Source organism: Eleutherodactylus coqui, chromosome 4 (genome assembly GCF_035609145.1).
Source record: "Eleutherodactylus coqui strain aEleCoq1 chromosome 4, aEleCoq1.hap1, whole genome shotgun sequence".
NCBI classification, from domain to species: Eukaryota; Metazoa; Chordata; class Amphibia; order Anura; family Eleutherodactylidae; genus Eleutherodactylus; species Eleutherodactylus coqui.
In genome coordinates this window covers 290,834,811-290,854,306 of record NC_089840.1, presented here as the reverse complement: position 1 = coordinate 290,854,306, position 19,496 = coordinate 290,834,811, and the positions used below count along the sequence as shown (strand labels likewise).

The following is a 19,496-nucleotide window of genomic DNA, read 5'->3' as shown; positions in this document are numbered from 1 at the left end:
TATTAATATTAATGATAAAAAACCAATACTGCTAAGGCAGGATGGTTCCGACCTAAACGGACACAAAATGACAGACAACCATACAAAACAACCACAAAATTAATTGCCTATGGGATTAGCGCAATTTGCTTAAGTAATTAGAATGACTCAAATACAGAATTTTAATATATTATTTAAATTGATAATGATAAGAGGGGCTACCAGATAAGGTGGTGACCGTAGCGGGCCGTTATCAGGTATACAAGGGACCAGAAAGTGGTAGCGCCTACTGAGATAACTCCATGTTGTTATGCATTATTAAGAACATGCCTATTGATGGAAAGACACTGTTCCAAAACAACTAGAGAGCGTCACTCATAAAACCCTAAGTGGTGGATAATGACAATTAGATCATCCACACTAGACAAATATTATACTAGTACACTCGCTTATGGGAGCACTGTACTGAGTCCGTAACCTTATTTGTTACTAGACTTATTCACTTCCCCATAGGGTCATCGATCTGACAAGACCCAGTTCTTAAATTAGGTCAAAGTCTGTATCATCGGAAACAGGCTAGAAGGCTGGACTTGTAATGACAATTAAGTCAGGAGAAGTCCAAGCTACTTATAATATATGTCAATTCGCAAAATTGCGAATTTGATGAACATATAAATAGTTAACTGAAATCCAATGTGGACCAGGGCGAACAAGATCGTCCGTAATCGTCTAATCGTCAACGCGTTTCCGCAGCGCAAGACAGATTATTTGGCGCGCTGCTTCATCAGGACGAAAATAAGACTGAATGATGCCCAAAAATTGTGCGATGCCAATCAACTGCACACAATTTTTGTTGCAATGGGTTCGAATAGCAAACAGCAGTTGCACAAAAATTGCGCGTAAGAACTGGTTTTTTAATGCGCCAATGTAAGAAGGCTGGTAGATTAATTGCACATTATGTAAAAGCAAATAGAATTGTTTTTAGTGTAGTGTAATTAATAACACTGCTTTACACTAAACAGACGACTGTGGAGGCTGATTTACACAAACAGATTGATTTGCGATTATAATGCAATCAATCTTGTTGCCTTACACTAGACAGTCGACTGTAAAGGCAACCCGATTGGTTTGCAAATAGTGCAATTGACCATGCTGTTTTATAATGAACAGACAGCTGACATAGCAATCCTTATGTTAGATAGGTCCATTAATTGAACACTATTCAACAAACATAGGTGCTAGTGATTAAACAGTCTGAACACCTGATACTTGGCGTTTATTGTCCCAGACTGACAAAAGAGCCAGGGAGGTCAATTAGAAATTGTGATGATAAATTTTCTAACCTGGCTAAAGTACAATACGGTCCTAGATGGTGACCGCTATCTAAACTACACTACCAGCCCCTGTGAGGCATTATTTCAAACTGACAGACCTGACCAAACCAAACTTACCACCGTATTATCCGATGCCGACCTGTGGATGTCACGAAAAAGAACTCCTTAACAATTTGGCGAAATATCTACAGCGATATTATGAACTCAAAGCATGAAAAGACTTCTTTAAAAATAGGCGATCATGTGAGGATTTCTCAACATAAAGGAACATTTACGAAAGGCTATGAGCAAACTTACACTGATGAAATTTTCATCATAGAGTCTATTAATACGCGATTTCAAAAACCGCTATATAAATTAAGCGACCTGAGCGGCGAAGCTATAGAGGGGTCGTTTTATAAAGAGGAAATACAGCAGGTACCCGCTGACGAGAACCGCGTCTACAGGATCGAGAAAATATTAAACAAAAGGCGCATCCGCGGAACGGAGCATTATTTTGTGAAGTGGCTCGGGTACCCTACAAAATTTAAGAGCTGGGTCACTGAAAATCAACTAACACCCGCATAGAGCATGGAGTCGGGCTCGTTTTATATAACTCTTCCTAGTAATGCGTCGTCCAGAATCTACTCCGAAAACTCAATTTCTACTTACACTACGAAACTAGCGAAGCCGATTCAGCTTTCGGGCGTTTACGATGTGGCGCTAACCGAAATTCAGTACCCGCACACATGGGACACGATTGCGGCGACCGAGGGAAACTTTTTTGTCGCTAAACATGGCAGTACATACCAGGAATATTTTGTCAAGTCTGGATTTTATTCCTCGCTATCAGATTTGACGCGTGCGATAAATGACAGAATTGAGGGTTTAAGGCTAACAAACGAGGTCTTTAAGCTACGCTATGATGAAGTAAAAATAATTGTTACAGTTACCGATTCGCCAACGCTACACTTTGCTCCGGGTCATAAGTTGTCCGTTCTGCTAGGTCTGCCTGAATATAACGCCGCATTAGCTGGGAATATCCCGGACAAGAGGCGGCATTTTGCGGACATAAAAGCCGGCTTCTATACATTGTACGTGTATACGGATATGATCAATCATCAGTTTGTAGGCGATAGCTATGTGCAGCTATTAAGAACGGTAGAAATCAGCGGTAAAAACAGCGACATTGTCACAATTCACTACAATCGCCCTGATTATGTGCCGGTGTGTAAACAACATTTTGACACGATTACAATCTCGATTTTATCAGACCAGAGCACGCCTGTTAAATTCAAGTACGGGAAAAGTATAGTGCGATTACACTTTAGACCGCGTAACGATTCGCAGCGTTAAAACATGTTGTCTCAGCGAGTGTACGGAGATCCTGCGCTCTACGTGAAACATTATTTGGCGCAGAGTGGAAACGAAAAAATAGATGGATTTCATGGAGATGAGTATATGATTGGCGCGGGAATTGGGGGCGTCTTCAGGTCACTCTTCCGAAGGGCCTTGCCTCTTTTCAGAAAAGGTCTAGAATTAGTAAAGCCTCATGTAAAGACAGATGTCAAAAATATCGCTACAGACGCAGTCACTTCTGTTTCGTCGGCTGTTTTGGACAGACTCAATCAGTCGCGTCAAGAACAGTGCAGCTCCGGACTTGTTTCTGTTGTAAAAAAAAACCTGTAAAAGAAAAAGACGAATCGTTGCACGATTTCACCCGCTCCTCATGGATAAGACTTCTTCACGCAAAAGACGACGCCGTCAGAAACCCGCTAGACGCGCAGCAGACGACATCTTTTAATTCTCTAACATGGCGTTTATACACGACGGTTCTGTAGAGTGCACCAAATCTAAGTTGGATATTTTCACCATACCACCAACGCAGACCAGTATTGAAAAATCTTTATTTGTTGAAGTCCTGCCTATCACAGCCCTCACAGACAACACGCCGTTGGAATTTTTCATATCGGGTAGCGGCGAATATTACTACAACTTAAATAACACCCTCCTGCACTTAACCTGTCGTATAGTTAAACAACATAACACAGCCATCCCCGATGGTGCACGTGTGGGCTTTATTAATTACCCCGTAGCTACACTTTTTAACCAAGTGGACATCACATTGGGGGATCGACTAATCTCACAATCCGATAATCTTTATAGCTATAGAGCGTTCATCGAGACAATTTTAAATTATAGTGGTCAAACGCTCGCATCCCAATTTACAGCCGGACTTTTTTACAAGGATTCGGCAGGTCACCACCATGAAAGGACACTCGATGGCCCAAATTTAGGCTTCGCTAAAAGAGCTGCAGCAACACAGCGCTCTAAAACTGTGGAGCTTCTGGGGCCTATTTATGGCGATATATTTAACCAACCGAAGCTTATCTTGAATGGTCTGGATTTAAAGATAAAACTAACAAGGAATAAAGACTCGTTCTGCTTGATGTCAGCAGACCCTGATGGATTTAAAGTTCAAATCCTTCATGCTTCAATTTTCATCAAGAGAGTACAAGTATCCCCAGCCGTCTGCATAGGGCACAGCCAGGCGCTACTAGCAACCACTGCTAAATATACTTTGGATAGGACGAGTCTCAAAGTCTTCAGCATAGCAATCGGAAGCCGTATAGCAACCCATGAAAATTTGTTCCTGGGCCAGATACCTAAAACTGTGATATTAGCCTTTGTGGACAATGAAGCCTTTAGCGGTAGCTTCCAAAAAAATCCTCTCTGTTTTCACCATTATTCCGTAAACCACGCGGCCTTGTATCTGGATGGTCAACAGATTCCGGCCAGGCCTTTTCAGCCTGATTTTGAGGGTGAATTAGCTATTAGGGAATATATGGCTCTCGTACATATCTCCGGAAAGCAACGAGCAGACAACTCGATTTCGATTGACAGAAATGGATGTGGATAAAAGACCATCAGCTTATATAATTAATACTGATGATTCAACTCAGCGAGGACGACACTGGGTGTTAATTGTACTATGTGTCACTGAAAGTGCCTGAAACTAAAATATAACCTTTATTAATATTAATGATAAAAAACCAATACTGCTAAGGCAGGATGGTTCCGACCTAAACGGACACAAAATGACAGACAACCATACAAAACAACCACAAAATTAATTGCCTATGGGATTAGCGCAATTTGCTTAAGTAATTAGAATGACTCAAATACAGAATTTTAATATATTATTTAAATTGATAATGATAAGAGGGGCTACCAGATAAGGTGGTGACCGTAGCGGGCCGTTATCAGGTATACAAGGGACCAGAAAGTGGTAGCGCCTACTGAGATAACTCCATGTTGTTATGCATTAATAAGAACATGCCTATTGATGGAAAGACACTGTTCCAAAACAACTAGAGAGCGTCACTCATAAAACCCTAAGTGGTGGATAATGACAATTAGATCATCCACACTAGACAAATATTATACTAGTACACTCGCTTATGGGAGCACTGTACTGAGTCCGTAACCTTATTTGTTACTAGACTTATTCACTTCCCCATAGGGTCATCGATCTGACAAGACCCAGTTCTTAAATTAGGTCAAAGTCTGTATCATCGGAAACAGGCTAGAAGGCTGGACTTGTAATGACAATTAAGTCAGGAGAAGTCCAAGCTACTTATAATATATGTCAATTCGCAAAATTGCGAATTTGATGAACATATAAATAGTTAACTGAAATCCAATGTGGACCAGGGCGAACAAGATCGTCCGTAATCGTCTAATCGTCAACGCGTTTCCGCAGCGCAAGACAGATTATTTGGCGCGCTGCTTCATCAGGACGAAAATAAGACTGAATGATGCCCAAAAATTGTGCGATGCCAATCAACTGCACACAATTTTTGTTGCAATGGGTTCGAATAGCAAACAGCAGTTGCACAAAAATTGCGCGTAAGAACTGGTTTTTTAATGCGCCAATGTAAGAAGGCTGGTAGATTAATTGCACATTATGTAAAAGCAAATAGAATTGTTTTTAGTGTAGTGTAATTAATAACACTGCTTTACACTAAACAGACGACTGTGGAGGCTGATTTACGCAAACAGATTGATTTGCGATTATAATGCAATCAATCTTGTTGCCTTACACTAGACAGTCGACTGTAAAGGCAACCCGATTGGTTTGCAAATAGTGCAATTGACCATGCTGTTTTATAATGAACAGACAGCTGACATAGCAATCCTTATGTTAGATAGGTCCATTAATTGAACACTATTCAACAAACATAGGTGCTAGTGATTAAACAGTCTGAACACCTGATACTTGGCGTTTATTGTCCCAGACTGACAAAAGAGCCAGGGAGGTCAATTAGAAATTGTGATGATAAATTTTCTAACCTGGCTAAAGTACAATACGGTCCTAGATGGTGACCGCTATCTAAACTACACTACCAGCCCCTGTGAGGCATTATTTCAAACTGACAGACCTGACCAAACCAAACTTACCACCGTATTATCCGATGCCGACCTGTGGATGTCACGAAAAAGAACTCCTTAACAATTTGGCGAAATATCTACAGCGATATTATGAACTCAAAGCATGAAAAGACTTCTTTAAAAATAGGCGATCATGTGAGGATTTCTCAACATAAAGGAACATTTACGAAAGGCTATGAGCAAACTTACACTGATGAAATTTTCATCATAGAGTCTATTAATACGCGATTTCAAAAACCGCTATATAAATTAAGCGACCTGAGCGGCGAAGCTATACAGGGGTCGTTTTATAAAGAGGAAATACAGCAGGTACCCGCTGACGAGAACCGCGTCTACAGGATCGAGAAAATATTAAACAAAAGGCGCATCCGCGGAACGGAGCATTATTTTGTGAAGTGGCTCGGGTACCCTACAAAATTTAAGAGCTGGGTCACTGAAAATCAACTAACACCCGCATAGAGCATGGAGTCGGGCTCGTTTTATATAACTCTTCCTAGTAATGCGTCGTCCAGAATCTACTCCGAAAACTCAATTTCTACTTACACTACGAAACTAGCGAAGCCGATTCAGCTCTCGGGCGTTTACGATGTGGCGCTAACCGAAATTCAGTACCCGCACACATGGGACACGATTGCGGCGACCGAGGGAAACTTTTTTGTCGCTAAACATGGCAGTACATACCAGATATAGATTAAAATTAAATGCCTTTTATTAGTATATTTTAAAATTGTGGGCTCACATATAACACTTCTTAACGATACAAAAGAAAAGGACAAGTGACATATAGACAAAAAATAGGCCCTAGTAGAAATATGTAGGGTAACGTATCTCTCAGATAGATTTTTGGAGATTGATACCGCACAAGGATGAGGAGGAGGATAAAGGTCCAGATTTTTGGAAATCGATACCGCTCATGGATATGGAAGAGGATAAAGGTCCAAAAGAAAAAGGAATATTATCCAACTCCAGAAAATATGCGTACCTAGGTATAGATGCGGTACGAAGAGTAATACCTCTTTAGGGCACAATGTTGTAATGTATATTCATGTTGCTAATATAATTTTTCGTAGCCTCTCATTAATAGCACAGTTGCCGCATATACGGGTGCTAATTGTATAGGCTCATTACAGGTCAATGATATTGACCAGCACGTAAAAACGGCTCGCTCGACGCGTTTCCCTGCCCCTGTAGGGGGCAGTTCCTCAGGAGCACGGGTAATGGTTGCCCGTAGATACGTGTTTCTAAGGTTGTCGCATAGAAATGATGGAGCAACAGGATTGATGCGTCAGGATGTAGTCCTGCTATAACTTAGTCCTGCTAAGATAAACCTACTCGATGTTTCCCGTTACCGCTCCTTACTAGTCACTTCCGGCGCGGCGCTTGTATTAGTGCCGCTGTCGGACTCTCTGAATGTTTGAGAGAGAGAGAGGGCCTTTCACTTAATCTGGTGTACACCGTGAGAAGTGCACCAAACTCGGCTACATTTGGGGGATAATACCCCATTCAGAGTTCTATCATGAGGACCAAGAAAGACAGAGCCCCTCTAGTATCAATCCTAGCTGGATTGAGCAGGGGTAAGAAGCAGGGACAGAGTAGGAGAGGTAGCGCCTGCGGCTCTGATGGTGAGCGGCTGAATGGGGTATTATCCCCCAAATGTAGCCGAGTTTGGTGCACTTCATCTGAAGCTAATCTACCTGAGGCACATACTGCTATTTAATCAAGCTTCACCTGTGAAGGCGCCTGACCTGGGTATAACACAGCTGGGATGCCTACCAGCTAGGTTAAAAGGGTCGGCCAGGGACCATAGAAGAACACTCGTTTTTACTAATATCGAGTGACAGAGCCTTCTCTATCTGGGTGTCGCATCAATCCACATCGGTCATTGCAATGTGCTGACCAATGCGAACACCCGAATAGATAGTGCAGGAATCCTCCAAGAGGGCACCTCCGGGCATCGCTTTAGTGGCTGATAACTAAGCCGAAATAGCGGTCGCCATTTGGTATCTGGAGGCGCTGTTTGAGATAGTCATATACTGACATATCTCACGGTGTACACCAGATTAAGTGAAAGGCCCTCTCTCTCTCTCAAACATTCAGAGAGTCCGACAGCGGCACTAATACAAGCGCCGCGCCGGAAGTGACTAGTAAGGAGCGGTAACGGGAAACATCGAGTAGGTTTATCTTAGCAGGACTAAGTTATAGCAGGACTACATCCTGACGCATCAATCCTGTTGCTCCATCATTTCTATGCGACAACCTTAGAAACACGTATCTACGGGCAACCATTACCCGTGCTCCTGAGGAACTGCCCCCTACAGGGGCAGGGAAACGCGTCGAGCGAGCCGTTTTTACGTGCTGGTCAATATCATTGACCTGTAATGAGCCTATACAATTAGCACCCGTATATGCGGCAACTGTGCTATTAATGAGAGGCTACGAAAAATTATATTAGCAACATGAATATACATTACAACATTGTGCCCTAAAGAGGTATTACTCTTCGTACCGCATCTATACCTAGGTACGCATATTTTCTGGAGTTGGATAATATTCCTTTTTCTTTTGGACCTTTATCCTCTTCCATATCCATGAGCGGTATCGATTTCCAAAAATCTGGACCTTTATCCTCCTCCTCATCCTTGTGCGGTATCAATCTCCAAAAATCTATCTGAGAGATACGTTACCCTACATATTTCTACTAGGGCCTATTTTTTGTCTATATGTCACTTGTCCTTTTCTTTTGTATCGTTAAGAAGTGTTATATGTGAGCCCACAATTTTAAAATATACTAATAAAAGGCATTTAATTTTAATCTATATCTGTGAAGGGTTCTGCAAACTATATATAGATTTTCATACCACTGTGATTTGGCAGTACATACCAGGAATATTTTGTCAAGTCTGGATTTTATTCCTCGCTATCAGATTTGACGCGTGCGATAAATGACAGAATTGAGGGTTTAAGGCTAACAAACGAGGTCTTTAAGCTACGCTATGATGAAGTAAAAATAATTGTTACAGTTACCGATTCGCCAACGCTACACTTTGCTCCGGGTCATAAGTTGTCCGTTCTGCTAGGTCTGCCTGAATATAACGCCGCATTAGCTGGGAATATCCCGGACAAGAGGCGGCATTTTGCGGACATAAAAGCCGGCTTCTATACATTGTACGTGTATACGGATATGATCAATCATCAGTTTGTAGGCGATAGCTATGTGCAGCTATTAAGAACGGTAGAAATCAGCGGTAAAAACAGCGACATTGTCACAATTCACTACAATCGCCCTGATTATGTGCCGGTGTGTAAACAACATTTTGACACGATTACAATCTCGATTTTATCAGACCAGAACACGCCTGTTAAATTCAAGTACGGGAAAAGTATAGTGCGATTACACTTTAGACCGCGTAACGATTCGCAGCGTTAAAACATGTTGTCTCAGCGAGTGTACGGAGATCCTGTGCTCTACGTGAAACATTATTTGGCGCAGAGTGGAAACGGAAAAATAGATGGATTTCATGGAGATGAGTATATGATTGGCGCGGGAATTGGGGGCGTCTTCAGGTCACTCTTCCGAAGGGCCTTGCCTCTTTTCAGAAAAGGTCTAGAATTAGTAAAGCCTCATGTAAAGACGGATGTCAAAAATATCGCTACAGACGCAGTCACTTCTGTTTCGTCGGCTGTTTTGGACAGACTCAATCAGTCGCGTCAAGAACAGTGCAGCTCCGGACTTGTTTCTGTTGTAAAAAAAAACCTGTAAAAGAAAAAGACGAATCGTTGCACGATTTCACCCGCTCCTCATGGATAAGACTCCTTCACGCAAAAGACGACGCCGTCAGAAACCCGCTAGACGCGCAGCAGACGACATCTTTTAATTCTCTAACATGGCGTTCATACACGACGGTTCTGTAGAGTGCACCAAATCTAAGTTGGATATTTTCACCATACCGCCAACGCAGACCAGTATTGAAAAATCTTTATTTGTTGAAGTCCTGCCTATCACAGCCCTCACTGACAACACGCCGTTGGAATTTTTCATATCGGGTAGCGGCGAATATTACTACAACTTAAATAACACCCTCCTGCACTTAACCTGTCGTATAGTTAAACAACATAACACAGCCATCCCCGATGGTGCACGTGTGGGCTTTATTAATTACCCCGTAGCTACACTTTTTAACCAAGTGGACATCACATTGGGGGATCGACTAATCTCACAATCCGATAATCTTTATAGCTATAGAGCGTTCATCGAGACAATTTTAAATTATAGTGGTCAAACGCTCGCATCCCAATTTACAGCCGGACTTTTTTACAAGGATTCGGCAGGTCACCACCATGAAAGGACACTCGATGGCCCAAATTTAGGCTTCGCTAAAAGAGCTGCAGCAACACAGCGCTCTAAAACTGTGGAGCTTCTGGGGCCTATTTATGGCGATATATTTAACCAACCGAAGCTTATCTTGAATGGTCTGGATTTAAAGATAAAACTAACAAGGAATAAAGACTCGTTCTGCTTGATGTCAGCAGACCCTGATGGATTTAAAGTTCAAATCCTTCATGCTTCAATTTTCATCAAGAGAGTACAAGTATCCCCAGCCGTCTGCATAGGGCACAGCCAGGCGCTACTAGCAACCACTGCTAAATATACTTTGGATAGGACGAGTCTCAAAGTCTTCAGCATAGCAATCGGAAGCCGTATAGCAACCCATGAAAATTTGTTCCTGGGCCAGATACCTAAAACTGTGATATTAGCCTTTGTGGACAATGAAGCCTTTAGCGGTAGCTTCCAAAAAAATCCTCTCTGTTTTCACCATTATTCCGTAAACCACGCGGCCTTGTATCTGGATGGTCAACAGATTCCGGCCAGGCCTTTTCAGCCTGATTTTGAGGGTGAATTAGCTATTAGGGAATATATGTCTCTCGTACATATCTCCGGAAAGCAACGAGCAGACAACTCGATTTCGATTGACAGAAATGGATGTGGATAAAAGACCATCGGCTTATATAATTAATACTGATGATTCAACTCAGCGAGGACGACACTGGGTGTTAATTGTACTATGTGTCACTGAAAGTGCCTGAAACTAAAATATAACCTTTATTAATATTAATGATAAAAAACCAATACTGCTAAGGCAGGATGGTTCCGACCTAAACGGACACAAAATGACAGACAACCATACAAAACAACCACAAAATTAATTGCCTATGGGATTAGCGCAATTTGCTTAAGTAATTAGAATGACTCAAATACAGAATTTTAATATATTATTTAAATTGATAATGATAAGAGGGGCTACCAGATAAGGTGGTGACCGTAGCGGGCCGTTATCAGGTATACAAGGGACCAGAAAGTGGTAGCGCCTACTGAGATAACTCCATGTTGTTATGCATTAATAAGAACATGCCTATTGATGGAAAGACACTGTTCCAAAACAACTAGAGAGCGTCACTCATAAAACCCTAAGTGGTGGATAATGACAATTAGATCATCCACACTAGACAAATATTATACTAGTACACTCGCTTATGGGAGCACTGTACTGAGTCCGTAACCTTATTTGTTACTAGACTTATTCACTTCCCCATAGGGTCATCGATCTGACAAGACCCAGTTCTTAAATTAGGTCAAAGTCTGTATCATCGGAAACAGGCTAGAAGGCTGGACTTGTAATGACAATTAAGTCAGGAGAAGTCCAAGCTACTTATAATATATGTCAATTCGCAAAATTGCGAATTTGATGAACATATAAATAGTTAACTGAAATCCAATGTGGACCAGGGCGAACAAGATCGTCCGTAATCGTCTAATCGTCAACGCGTTTCCGCAGCGCAAGACAGATTATTTGGCGCGCTGCTTCATCAGGACGAAAATAAGACTGAATGATGCCCAAAAATTGTGCGATGCCAATCAACTGCACACAATTTTTGTTGCAATGGGTTCGAATAGCAAACAGCAGTTGCACAAAAATTGCGCGTAAGAACTGTTTTTTTAATGCGCCAATGTAAGAAGGCTGGTAGATTAATTGCACATTATGTAAAAGCAAATAGAATTGTTTTTAGTGTAGTGTAATTAATAACACTGCTTTACACTAAACAGACGACTGTGGAGGCTGATTTACACAAACAGATTGATTTGCGATTATAATGCAATCAATCTTGTTGCCTTACACTAGACAGTCGACTGTAAAGGCAACCCGATTGGTTTGCAAATAGTGCAATTGACCATGCTGTTTTATAATGAACAGACAGCTGACATAGCAATCCTTATGTTAGATAGGTCCATTAATTGAACACTATTCAACAAACATAGGTGCTAGTGATTAAACAGTCTGAACACCTGATACTTGGCGATTATTGTCCCAGACTGACAAAAGAGCCAGGGAGGTCAATTAGAAATTGTGATGATAAATTTTCTAACCTGGCTAAAGTACAATACGGTCCTAGATGGTGACCGCTATCTAAACTACACTACCAGCCCCTGTGAGGCATTATTTCAAACTGACAGACCTGACCAAACCAAACTTACCACCGTATTATCCGATGCCGACCTGTGGATGTCACGAAAAAGAACTCCTTAACAATTTGGCGAAATATCTACAGCGATATTATGAACTCAAAGCATGAAAAGACTTCTTTAAAAATAGGCGATCATGTGAGGATTTCTCAACATAAAGGAACATTTACGAAAGGCTATGAGCAAACTTACACTGATGAAATTTTCATCATAGAGTCTATTAATACGCGATTTCAAAAACCGCTATATAAATTAAGCGACCTGAGCGGCGAAGCTATAGAGGGGTCGTTTTATAAAGAGGAAATACAGCAGGTACCCGCTGACGAGAACCGCGTCTACAGGATCGAGAAAATATTAAACAAAAGGCGCATCCGCGGAACGGAGCATTATTTTGTGAAGTGGCTCGGGTACCCTACAAAATTTAAGAGCTGGGTCACTGAAAATCAACTAACACCCGCATAGAGCATGGAGTCGGGCTCGTTTTATATAACTCTTCCTAGTAATGCGTCGTCCAGAATCTACTCCGAAAACTCAATTTCTACTTACACTACGAAACTAGCGAAGCCGATTCAGCTCTCGGGCGTTTACGATGTGGCACTAACCGAAATTCAGTACCCGCACACATGGGACACGATTGCGGCGACCGAGGGAAACTTTTTTGTCGCTAAACATGGCAGTACATACCAGGAATATTTTGTCAAGTCTGGATTTTATTCCTCGCTATCAGATTTGACGCGTGCGATAAATGACAGAATTGAGGGTTTAAGGCTAACAAACGAGGTCTTTAAGCTACGCTATGATGAAGTAAAAATAATTGTTACAGTTACCGATTCGCCAACGCTACACTTTGCTCCGGGTCATAAGTTGTCCGTTCTGCTAGGTCTGCCTGAATATAACGCCGCATTAGCTGGGAATATCCCGGACAAGAGGCGGCATTTTGCGGACATAAAAGCCGGCTTCTATACATTGTACGTGTATACGGATATGATCAATCATCAGTTTGTAGGCGATAGCTATGTGCAGCTATTAAGAACGGTAGAAATCAGCGGTAAAAACAGCGACATTGTCACAATTCACTACAATCGCCCTGATTATGTGCCGGTGTGTAAACAACATTTTGACACGATTACAATCTCGATTTTATCAGACCAGAACACGCCTGTTAAATTCAAGTACGGGAAAAGTATAGTGCGATTACACTTTAGACCGCGTAACGATTCGCAGCGTTAAAACATGTTGTCTCAGCGAGTGTACGGAGATCCTGCGCTCTACGTGAAACATTATTTGGCGCAGAGTGGAAACGAAAAAATAGATGGATTTCATGGAGATGAGTATATGATTGGCGCGGGAATTGGGGGCGTCTTCAGGTCACTCTTCCGAAGGGCCTTGCCTCTTTTCAGAAAAGGTCTAGAATTAGTAAAGCCTCATGTAAAGACGGATGTCAAAAATATCGCTACAGACGCAGTCACTTCTGTTTCGTCGGCTGTTTTGGACAGACTCAATCAGTCGCGTCAAGAACAGTGCAGCTCCGGACTTGTTTCTGTTGTAAAAAAAACCCTGTAAAAGAAAAAGACGAATCGTTGCACGATTTCACCCGCTCCTCATGGATAAGACTTCTTCACGCAAAAGACGACGCCGTCAGAAACCCGCTAGACGCGCAGCAGACGACATCTTTTAATTCTCTAACATGGCGTTCATACACGACGGTTCTGTAGAGTGCACCAAATCTAAGTTGGATATTTTCACCATACCACCAACGCAGACCAGTATTGAAAAATCTTTATTTGTTGAAGTCCTGCCTATCACAGCCCTCACTGACAACACGCCGTTGGAATTTTTCATATCGGGTAGCGGCGAATATTACTACAACTTAAATAACACCCTCCTGCACTTAACCTGTCGTATAGTTAAACAACATAACACAGCCATCCCCGATGGTGCACGTGTGGGCTTTATTAATTACCCCGTAGCTACACTTTTTAACCAAGTGGACATCACATTGGGGGATCGACTAATCTCACAATCCGATAATCTTTATAGCTATAGAGCGTTCATCGAGACAATTTTAAATTATAGTGGTCAAACGCTCGCATCCCAATTTACAGCCGGACTTTTTTACAAGGATTCGGCAGGTCACCACCATGAAAGGACACTCGATGGCCCAAATTTAGGCTTCGCTAAAAGAGCTGCAGCAACACAGCGCTCTAAAACTGTGGAGCTTCTGGGGCCTATTTATGGCGATATATTTAACCAACCGAAGCTTATCTTGAATGGTCTGGATTTAAAGATAAAACTAACAAGGAATAAAGACTCGTTCTGCTTGATGTCAGCAGACCCTGATGGATTTAAAGTTCAAATCCTTCATGCTTCAATTTTCATCAAGAGAGTACAAGTATCCCCAGCCGTCTGCATAGGGCACAGCCAGGCGCTACTAGCAACCACTGCTAAATATACTTTGGATAGGACGAGTCTCAAAGTCTTCAGCATAGCAATCGGAAGCCGTATAGCAACCCATGAAAATTTGTTCCTGGGCCAGATACCTAAAACTGTGATATTAGCCTTTGTGGACAATGAAGCCTTTAGCGGTAGCTTCCAAAAAAATCCTCTCTGTTTTCACCATTATTCCGTAAACCACGCGGCCTTGTATCTGGATGGTCAACAGATTCCGGCCAGGCCTTTTCAGCCTGATTTTGAGGGTGAATTAGCTATTAGGGAATATATGGCTCTCGTACATATCTCCGGAAAGCAACGAGCAGACAACTCGATTTCGATTGACAGAAATGGATGTGGATAAAAGACCATCGGCTTATATAATTAATACTGATGATTCAACTCAGCGAGGACGACACTGGGTGTTAATTGTACTATGTGTCACTGAAAGTGCCTGAAACTAAAATATAACCTTTATTAATATTAATGATAAAAAACCAATACTGCTAAGGCAGGATGGTTCCGACCTAAACGGACACAAAATGACAGACAACCATACAAAACAACCACAAAATTAATTGCCTATGGGATTAGCGCAATTTGCTTAAGTAATTAGAATGACTCAAATACAGAATTTTAATATATTATTTAAATTGATAATGATAAGAGGGGCTACCAGATAAGGTGGTGACCGTAGCGGGCCGTTATCAGGTATACAAGGGACCAGAAAGTGGTAGCGCCTACTGAGATAACTCCATGTTGTTATGCATTAATAAGAACATGCCTATTGATGGAAAGACACTGTTCCAAAACAACTAGAGAGCGTCACTCATAAAACCCTAAGTGGTGGATAATGACAATTAGATCATCCACACTAGACAAATATTATACTAGTACACTCGCTTATGGGAGCACTGTACTGAGTCCGTAACCTTATTTGTTACTAGACTTATTCACTTCCCCATAGGGTCATCGATCTGACAAGACCCAGTTCTTAAATTAGGTCAAAGTCTGTATCATCGGAAACAGGCTAGAAGGCTGGACTTGTAATGACAATTAAGTCAGGAGAAGTCCAAGCTACTTATAATATATGTCAATTCGCAAAATTGCGAATTTGATGAACATATAAATAGTTAACTGAAATCCAATGTGGACCAGGGCGAACAAGATCGTCCGTAATCGTCTAATCGTCAACGCGTTTCCGCAGCGCAAGACAGATTATTTGGCGCGCTGCTTCATCAGGACGAAAATAAGACTGAATGATGCCCAAAAATTGTGCGATGCCAATCAACTGCACACAATTTTTGTTGCAATGGGTTCGAATAGCAAACAGCAGTTGCACAAAAATTGCGCGTAAGAACTGTTTTTTTAATGCGCCAATGTAAGAAGGCTGGTAGATTAATTGCACATTATGTAAAAGCAAATAGAATTGTTTTTAGTGTAGTGTAATTAATAACACTGCTTTACACTAAACAGACGACTGTGGAGGCTGATTTACACAAACAGATTGATTTGCGATTATAATGCAATCAATCATGTTGCCTTACACTAGACAGTCGACTGTAAAGGCAACCCGATTGGTTTGCAAATAGTGCAATTGACCATGCTGTTTTATAATGAACAGACAGCTGACATAGCAATCCTTATGTTAGATAGGTCCATTAATTGAACACTATTCAACAAACATAGGTGCTAGTGATTAAACAGTCTGAACACCTGATACTTGGCGATTATTGTCCCAGACTGACAAAAGAGCCAGGGAGGTCAATTAGAAATTGTGATGATAAATTTTCTAACCTGGCTAAAGTACAATACGGTCCTAGATGGTGACCGCTATCTAAACTACACTACCAGCCCCTGTGAGGCATTATTTCAAACTGACAGACCTGACCAAACCAAACTTACCACCGTATTATCCGATGCCGACCTGTGGATGTCACGAAAAAGAACTCCTTAACAATTTGGCGAAATATCTACAGCGATATTATGAACTCAAAGCATGAAAAGACTTCTTTAAAAATAGGCGATCATGTGAGGATTTCTCAACATAAAGGAACATTTACGAAAGGCTATGAGCAAACTTACACTGATGAAATTTTCATCATAGAGTCTATTAATACGCGATTTCAAAAACCGCTATATAAATTAAGCGACCTGAGCGGCGAAGCTATACAGGGGTCGTTTTATAAAGAGGAAATACAGCAGGTACCCGCTGACGAGAACCGCGTCTACAGGATCGAGAAAATATTAAACAAAAGGCGCATCCGCGGAACGGAGCATTATTTTGTGAAGTGGCTCGGGTACCCTACAAAATTTAAGAGCTGGGTCACTGAAAATCAACTAACACCCGCATAGAGCATGGAGTCGGGCTCGTTTTATATAACTCTTCCTAGTAATGCGTCGTCCAGAATCTACTCCGAAAACTCAATTTCTACTTACACTACGAAACTAGCGAAGCCGATTCAGCTCTCGGGCGTTTACGATGTGGCGCTAACCGAAATTCAGTACCCGCACACATGGGACACGATTGCGGCGACCGAGGGAAACTTTTTTGTCGCTAAACATGGCAGTACATACCAGGAATATTTTGTCAAGTCTGGATTTTATTCCTCGCTATCAGATTTGACGCGTGCGATAAATGACAGAATTGAGGGTTTAAGGCTAACAAACGAGGTCTTTAAGCTACGCTATGATGAAGTAAAAATAATTGTTACAGTTACCGATTCGCCAACGCTACACTTTGCTCCGGGTCATAAGTTGTCCGTTTTGCTAGGTCTGCCTGAATATAACGCCGCATTAGCTGGGAATATCCCGGACAAGAGGCGGCATTTTGCGGACATAAAAGCCGGCTTCTATACATTGTACGTGTATACGGATATGATCAATCATCAGTTTGTAGGCGATAGCTATGTGCAGCTATTAAGAACGGTAGAAATCAGCGGTAAAAACAGCGACATTGTCACAATTCACTACAATCGCCCTGATTATGTGCCGGTGTGTAAACAACATTTTGACACGATTACAATCTCGATTTTATCAGACCAGAACACGCCTGTTAAATTCAAGTACGGGAAAAGTATAGTGCGATTACACTTTAGACCGCGTAACGATTCGCAGCGTTAAAACATGTTGTCTCAGCGAGTGTACGGAGATCCTGCGCTCTACGTGAAACATTATTTGGCGCAGAGTGGAAACGAAAAAATAGATGGATTTCATGGAGATGAGTATATGATTGGCGCGGGAATTGGGGGCGTCTTCAGGTCACTCTTCCGAAGGGCCTTGCCTCTTTTCAGAAAAGGTCTAGAATTAGTAAAGCCTCATGTAAAGACGGATGTCAAAAATATCGCTACAGACGCAGTCACTTCTGTTTCGTCGGCTGTTTTGGACAGACTCAATCAGTCGCGTCAAGAACAGTGCAGCTCCGGACTTGTTTCTGTTGTAAAAAAAAACCCTGTAAAAGAAAAAGACGAATCGTTGCACGATTTCACCCGCTCCTCATGGATAAGACTTCTTCACGCAAAAGACGACGCCGTCAGAAACCCGCTAGACGCGCAGCAGACGACATCTTTTAATTCTCTAACATGGCGTTCATACACGACGGTTCTGTAGAGTGCACCAAATCTAAGTTGGATATTTTCACCATACCACCAACGCAGACCAGTATTGAAAAATCTTTATTTGTTGAAGTCCTGCCTATCACAGCCCTCACTGACAACACGCCGTTGGAATTTTTCATATCGGGTAGCGGCGAATATTACTACAACTTAAATAACACCCTCCTGCACTTAACCTGTCGTATAGTTAAACAACATAACACAGCCATCCCCGATGGTGCACGTGTGGGCTTTATTAATTACCCCGTAGCTACACTTTTTAACCAAGTGGACATCACATTGGGGGATCGACTAATCTCACAATCCGATAATCTTTATAGCTATAGAGCGTTCATCGAGACAATTTTAAATTATAGTGGTCAAACGCTCGCATCCCAATTTACAGCCGGACTTTTTTACAAGGATTCGGCAGGTCACCACCATGAAAGGACACTCGATGGCCCAAATTTAGGCTTCGCTAAAAGAGCTGCAGCAACACAGCGCTCTAAAACTGTGGAGCTTCTGGGGCCTATTTATGGCGATATATTTAACCAACCGAAGCTTATCTTGAATGGTCTGGATTTAAAGATAAAACTAACAAGGAATAAAGACTCGTTCTGCTTGATGTCAGCAGACCCTGTTGGATTTAAAGTTCAAATCCTTCATGCTTCAATTTTCATCAAGAGAGTACAAGTATCCCCAGCCGTCTGCATAGGGCACAGCCAGGCGCTACTAGCAACCACTGCTAAATATACTTTGGATAGGACGAGTCTCAAAGTCTTCAGCATAGCAATCGGAAGCCGTATAGCAACCCATGAAAATTTGTTCCTGGGCCAGATACCTAAAACTGTGATATTAGCCTTTGTGGACAATGAAGCCTTTAGCGGTAGCTTCCAAAAAAATCCTCTCTGTGTTCACCATTATTCCGTAAACCACGCGGCCTTGTATCTGGATGGTCAACAGATTCCGGCCAGGCCTTTTCAGCCTGATTTTGAGGGTGAATTAGCTATTAGGGAATATATGGCTCTCGTACATATCTCCGGAAAGCAACGAGCAGACAACTCGATTTCGATTGACAGAAATGGATGTGGATAAAAGACCATCGGCTTATATAATTAATACTGATGATTCAACTCAGCGAGGACGACACTGGGTGTTAATTGTACTATGTGTCACTGAAAGTGCCTGAAACTAAAATATAACCTTTAT

At 41.9% G+C, this 19,496-nt stretch overlaps 4 protein-coding genes across 4 annotated transcripts; all 4 read left to right on the top strand.

Moving 5' to 3' along the window:
* The first annotated feature begins 3,105 nt into the window (after positions 1 to 3,105).
* LOC136626774 (uncharacterized protein F54H12.2-like) lies at positions 3,106 to 4,212 on the top strand. Its single transcript, XM_066601779.1, has one exon. The coding sequence runs from the start codon at positions 3,106 to 3,108 to the stop codon at positions 4,210 to 4,212; it is 1,107 nt and encodes a 368-aa protein (XP_066457876.1).
* Positions 4,213 to 9,628: 5,416 nt separating this feature from the next.
* LOC136626773 (uncharacterized protein F54H12.2-like) lies at positions 9,629 to 10,735 on the top strand. Its single transcript, XM_066601777.1, has one exon. It carries the CDS (start codon positions 9,629 to 9,631, stop codon positions 10,733 to 10,735), a length of 1,107 nt encoding a protein of 368 aa, XP_066457874.1.
* Positions 10,736 to 13,951: 3,216 nt separating this feature from the next.
* LOC136626772 (uncharacterized protein F54H12.2-like) lies at positions 13,952 to 15,058 on the top strand. The gene has a single exon (XM_066601776.1). It carries the CDS (start codon positions 13,952 to 13,954, stop codon positions 15,056 to 15,058), a length of 1,107 nt encoding a protein of 368 aa, XP_066457873.1.
* Positions 15,059 to 18,275: 3,217 nt separating this feature from the next.
* Positions 18,276 to 19,382, top strand: LOC136626771 (uncharacterized protein F54H12.2-like). The gene has a single exon (XM_066601775.1). The coding sequence runs from the start codon at positions 18,276 to 18,278 to the stop codon at positions 19,380 to 19,382; it is 1,107 nt and encodes a 368-aa protein (XP_066457872.1).
* The last annotated feature ends 114 nt before the right edge of the window (positions 19,383 to 19,496 follow it).

Excerpts from the sequence above, each read along its gene's own strand:
- LOC136626774 (XM_066601779.1), top strand. The coding sequence starts at position 3,106 with ATGGCGTTTATACACGACGGTTCTGTAGAGTGCACCAAATCTAAGTTG.
- LOC136626773 (XM_066601777.1), top strand. The coding sequence starts at position 9,629 with ATGGCGTTCATACACGACGGTTCTGTAGAGTGCACCAAATCTAAGTTG.
- LOC136626772 (XM_066601776.1), top strand. The coding sequence starts at position 13,952 with ATGGCGTTCATACACGACGGTTCTGTAGAGTGCACCAAATCTAAGTTG.
- LOC136626771 (XM_066601775.1), top strand. The coding sequence starts at position 18,276 with ATGGCGTTCATACACGACGGTTCTGTAGAGTGCACCAAATCTAAGTTG.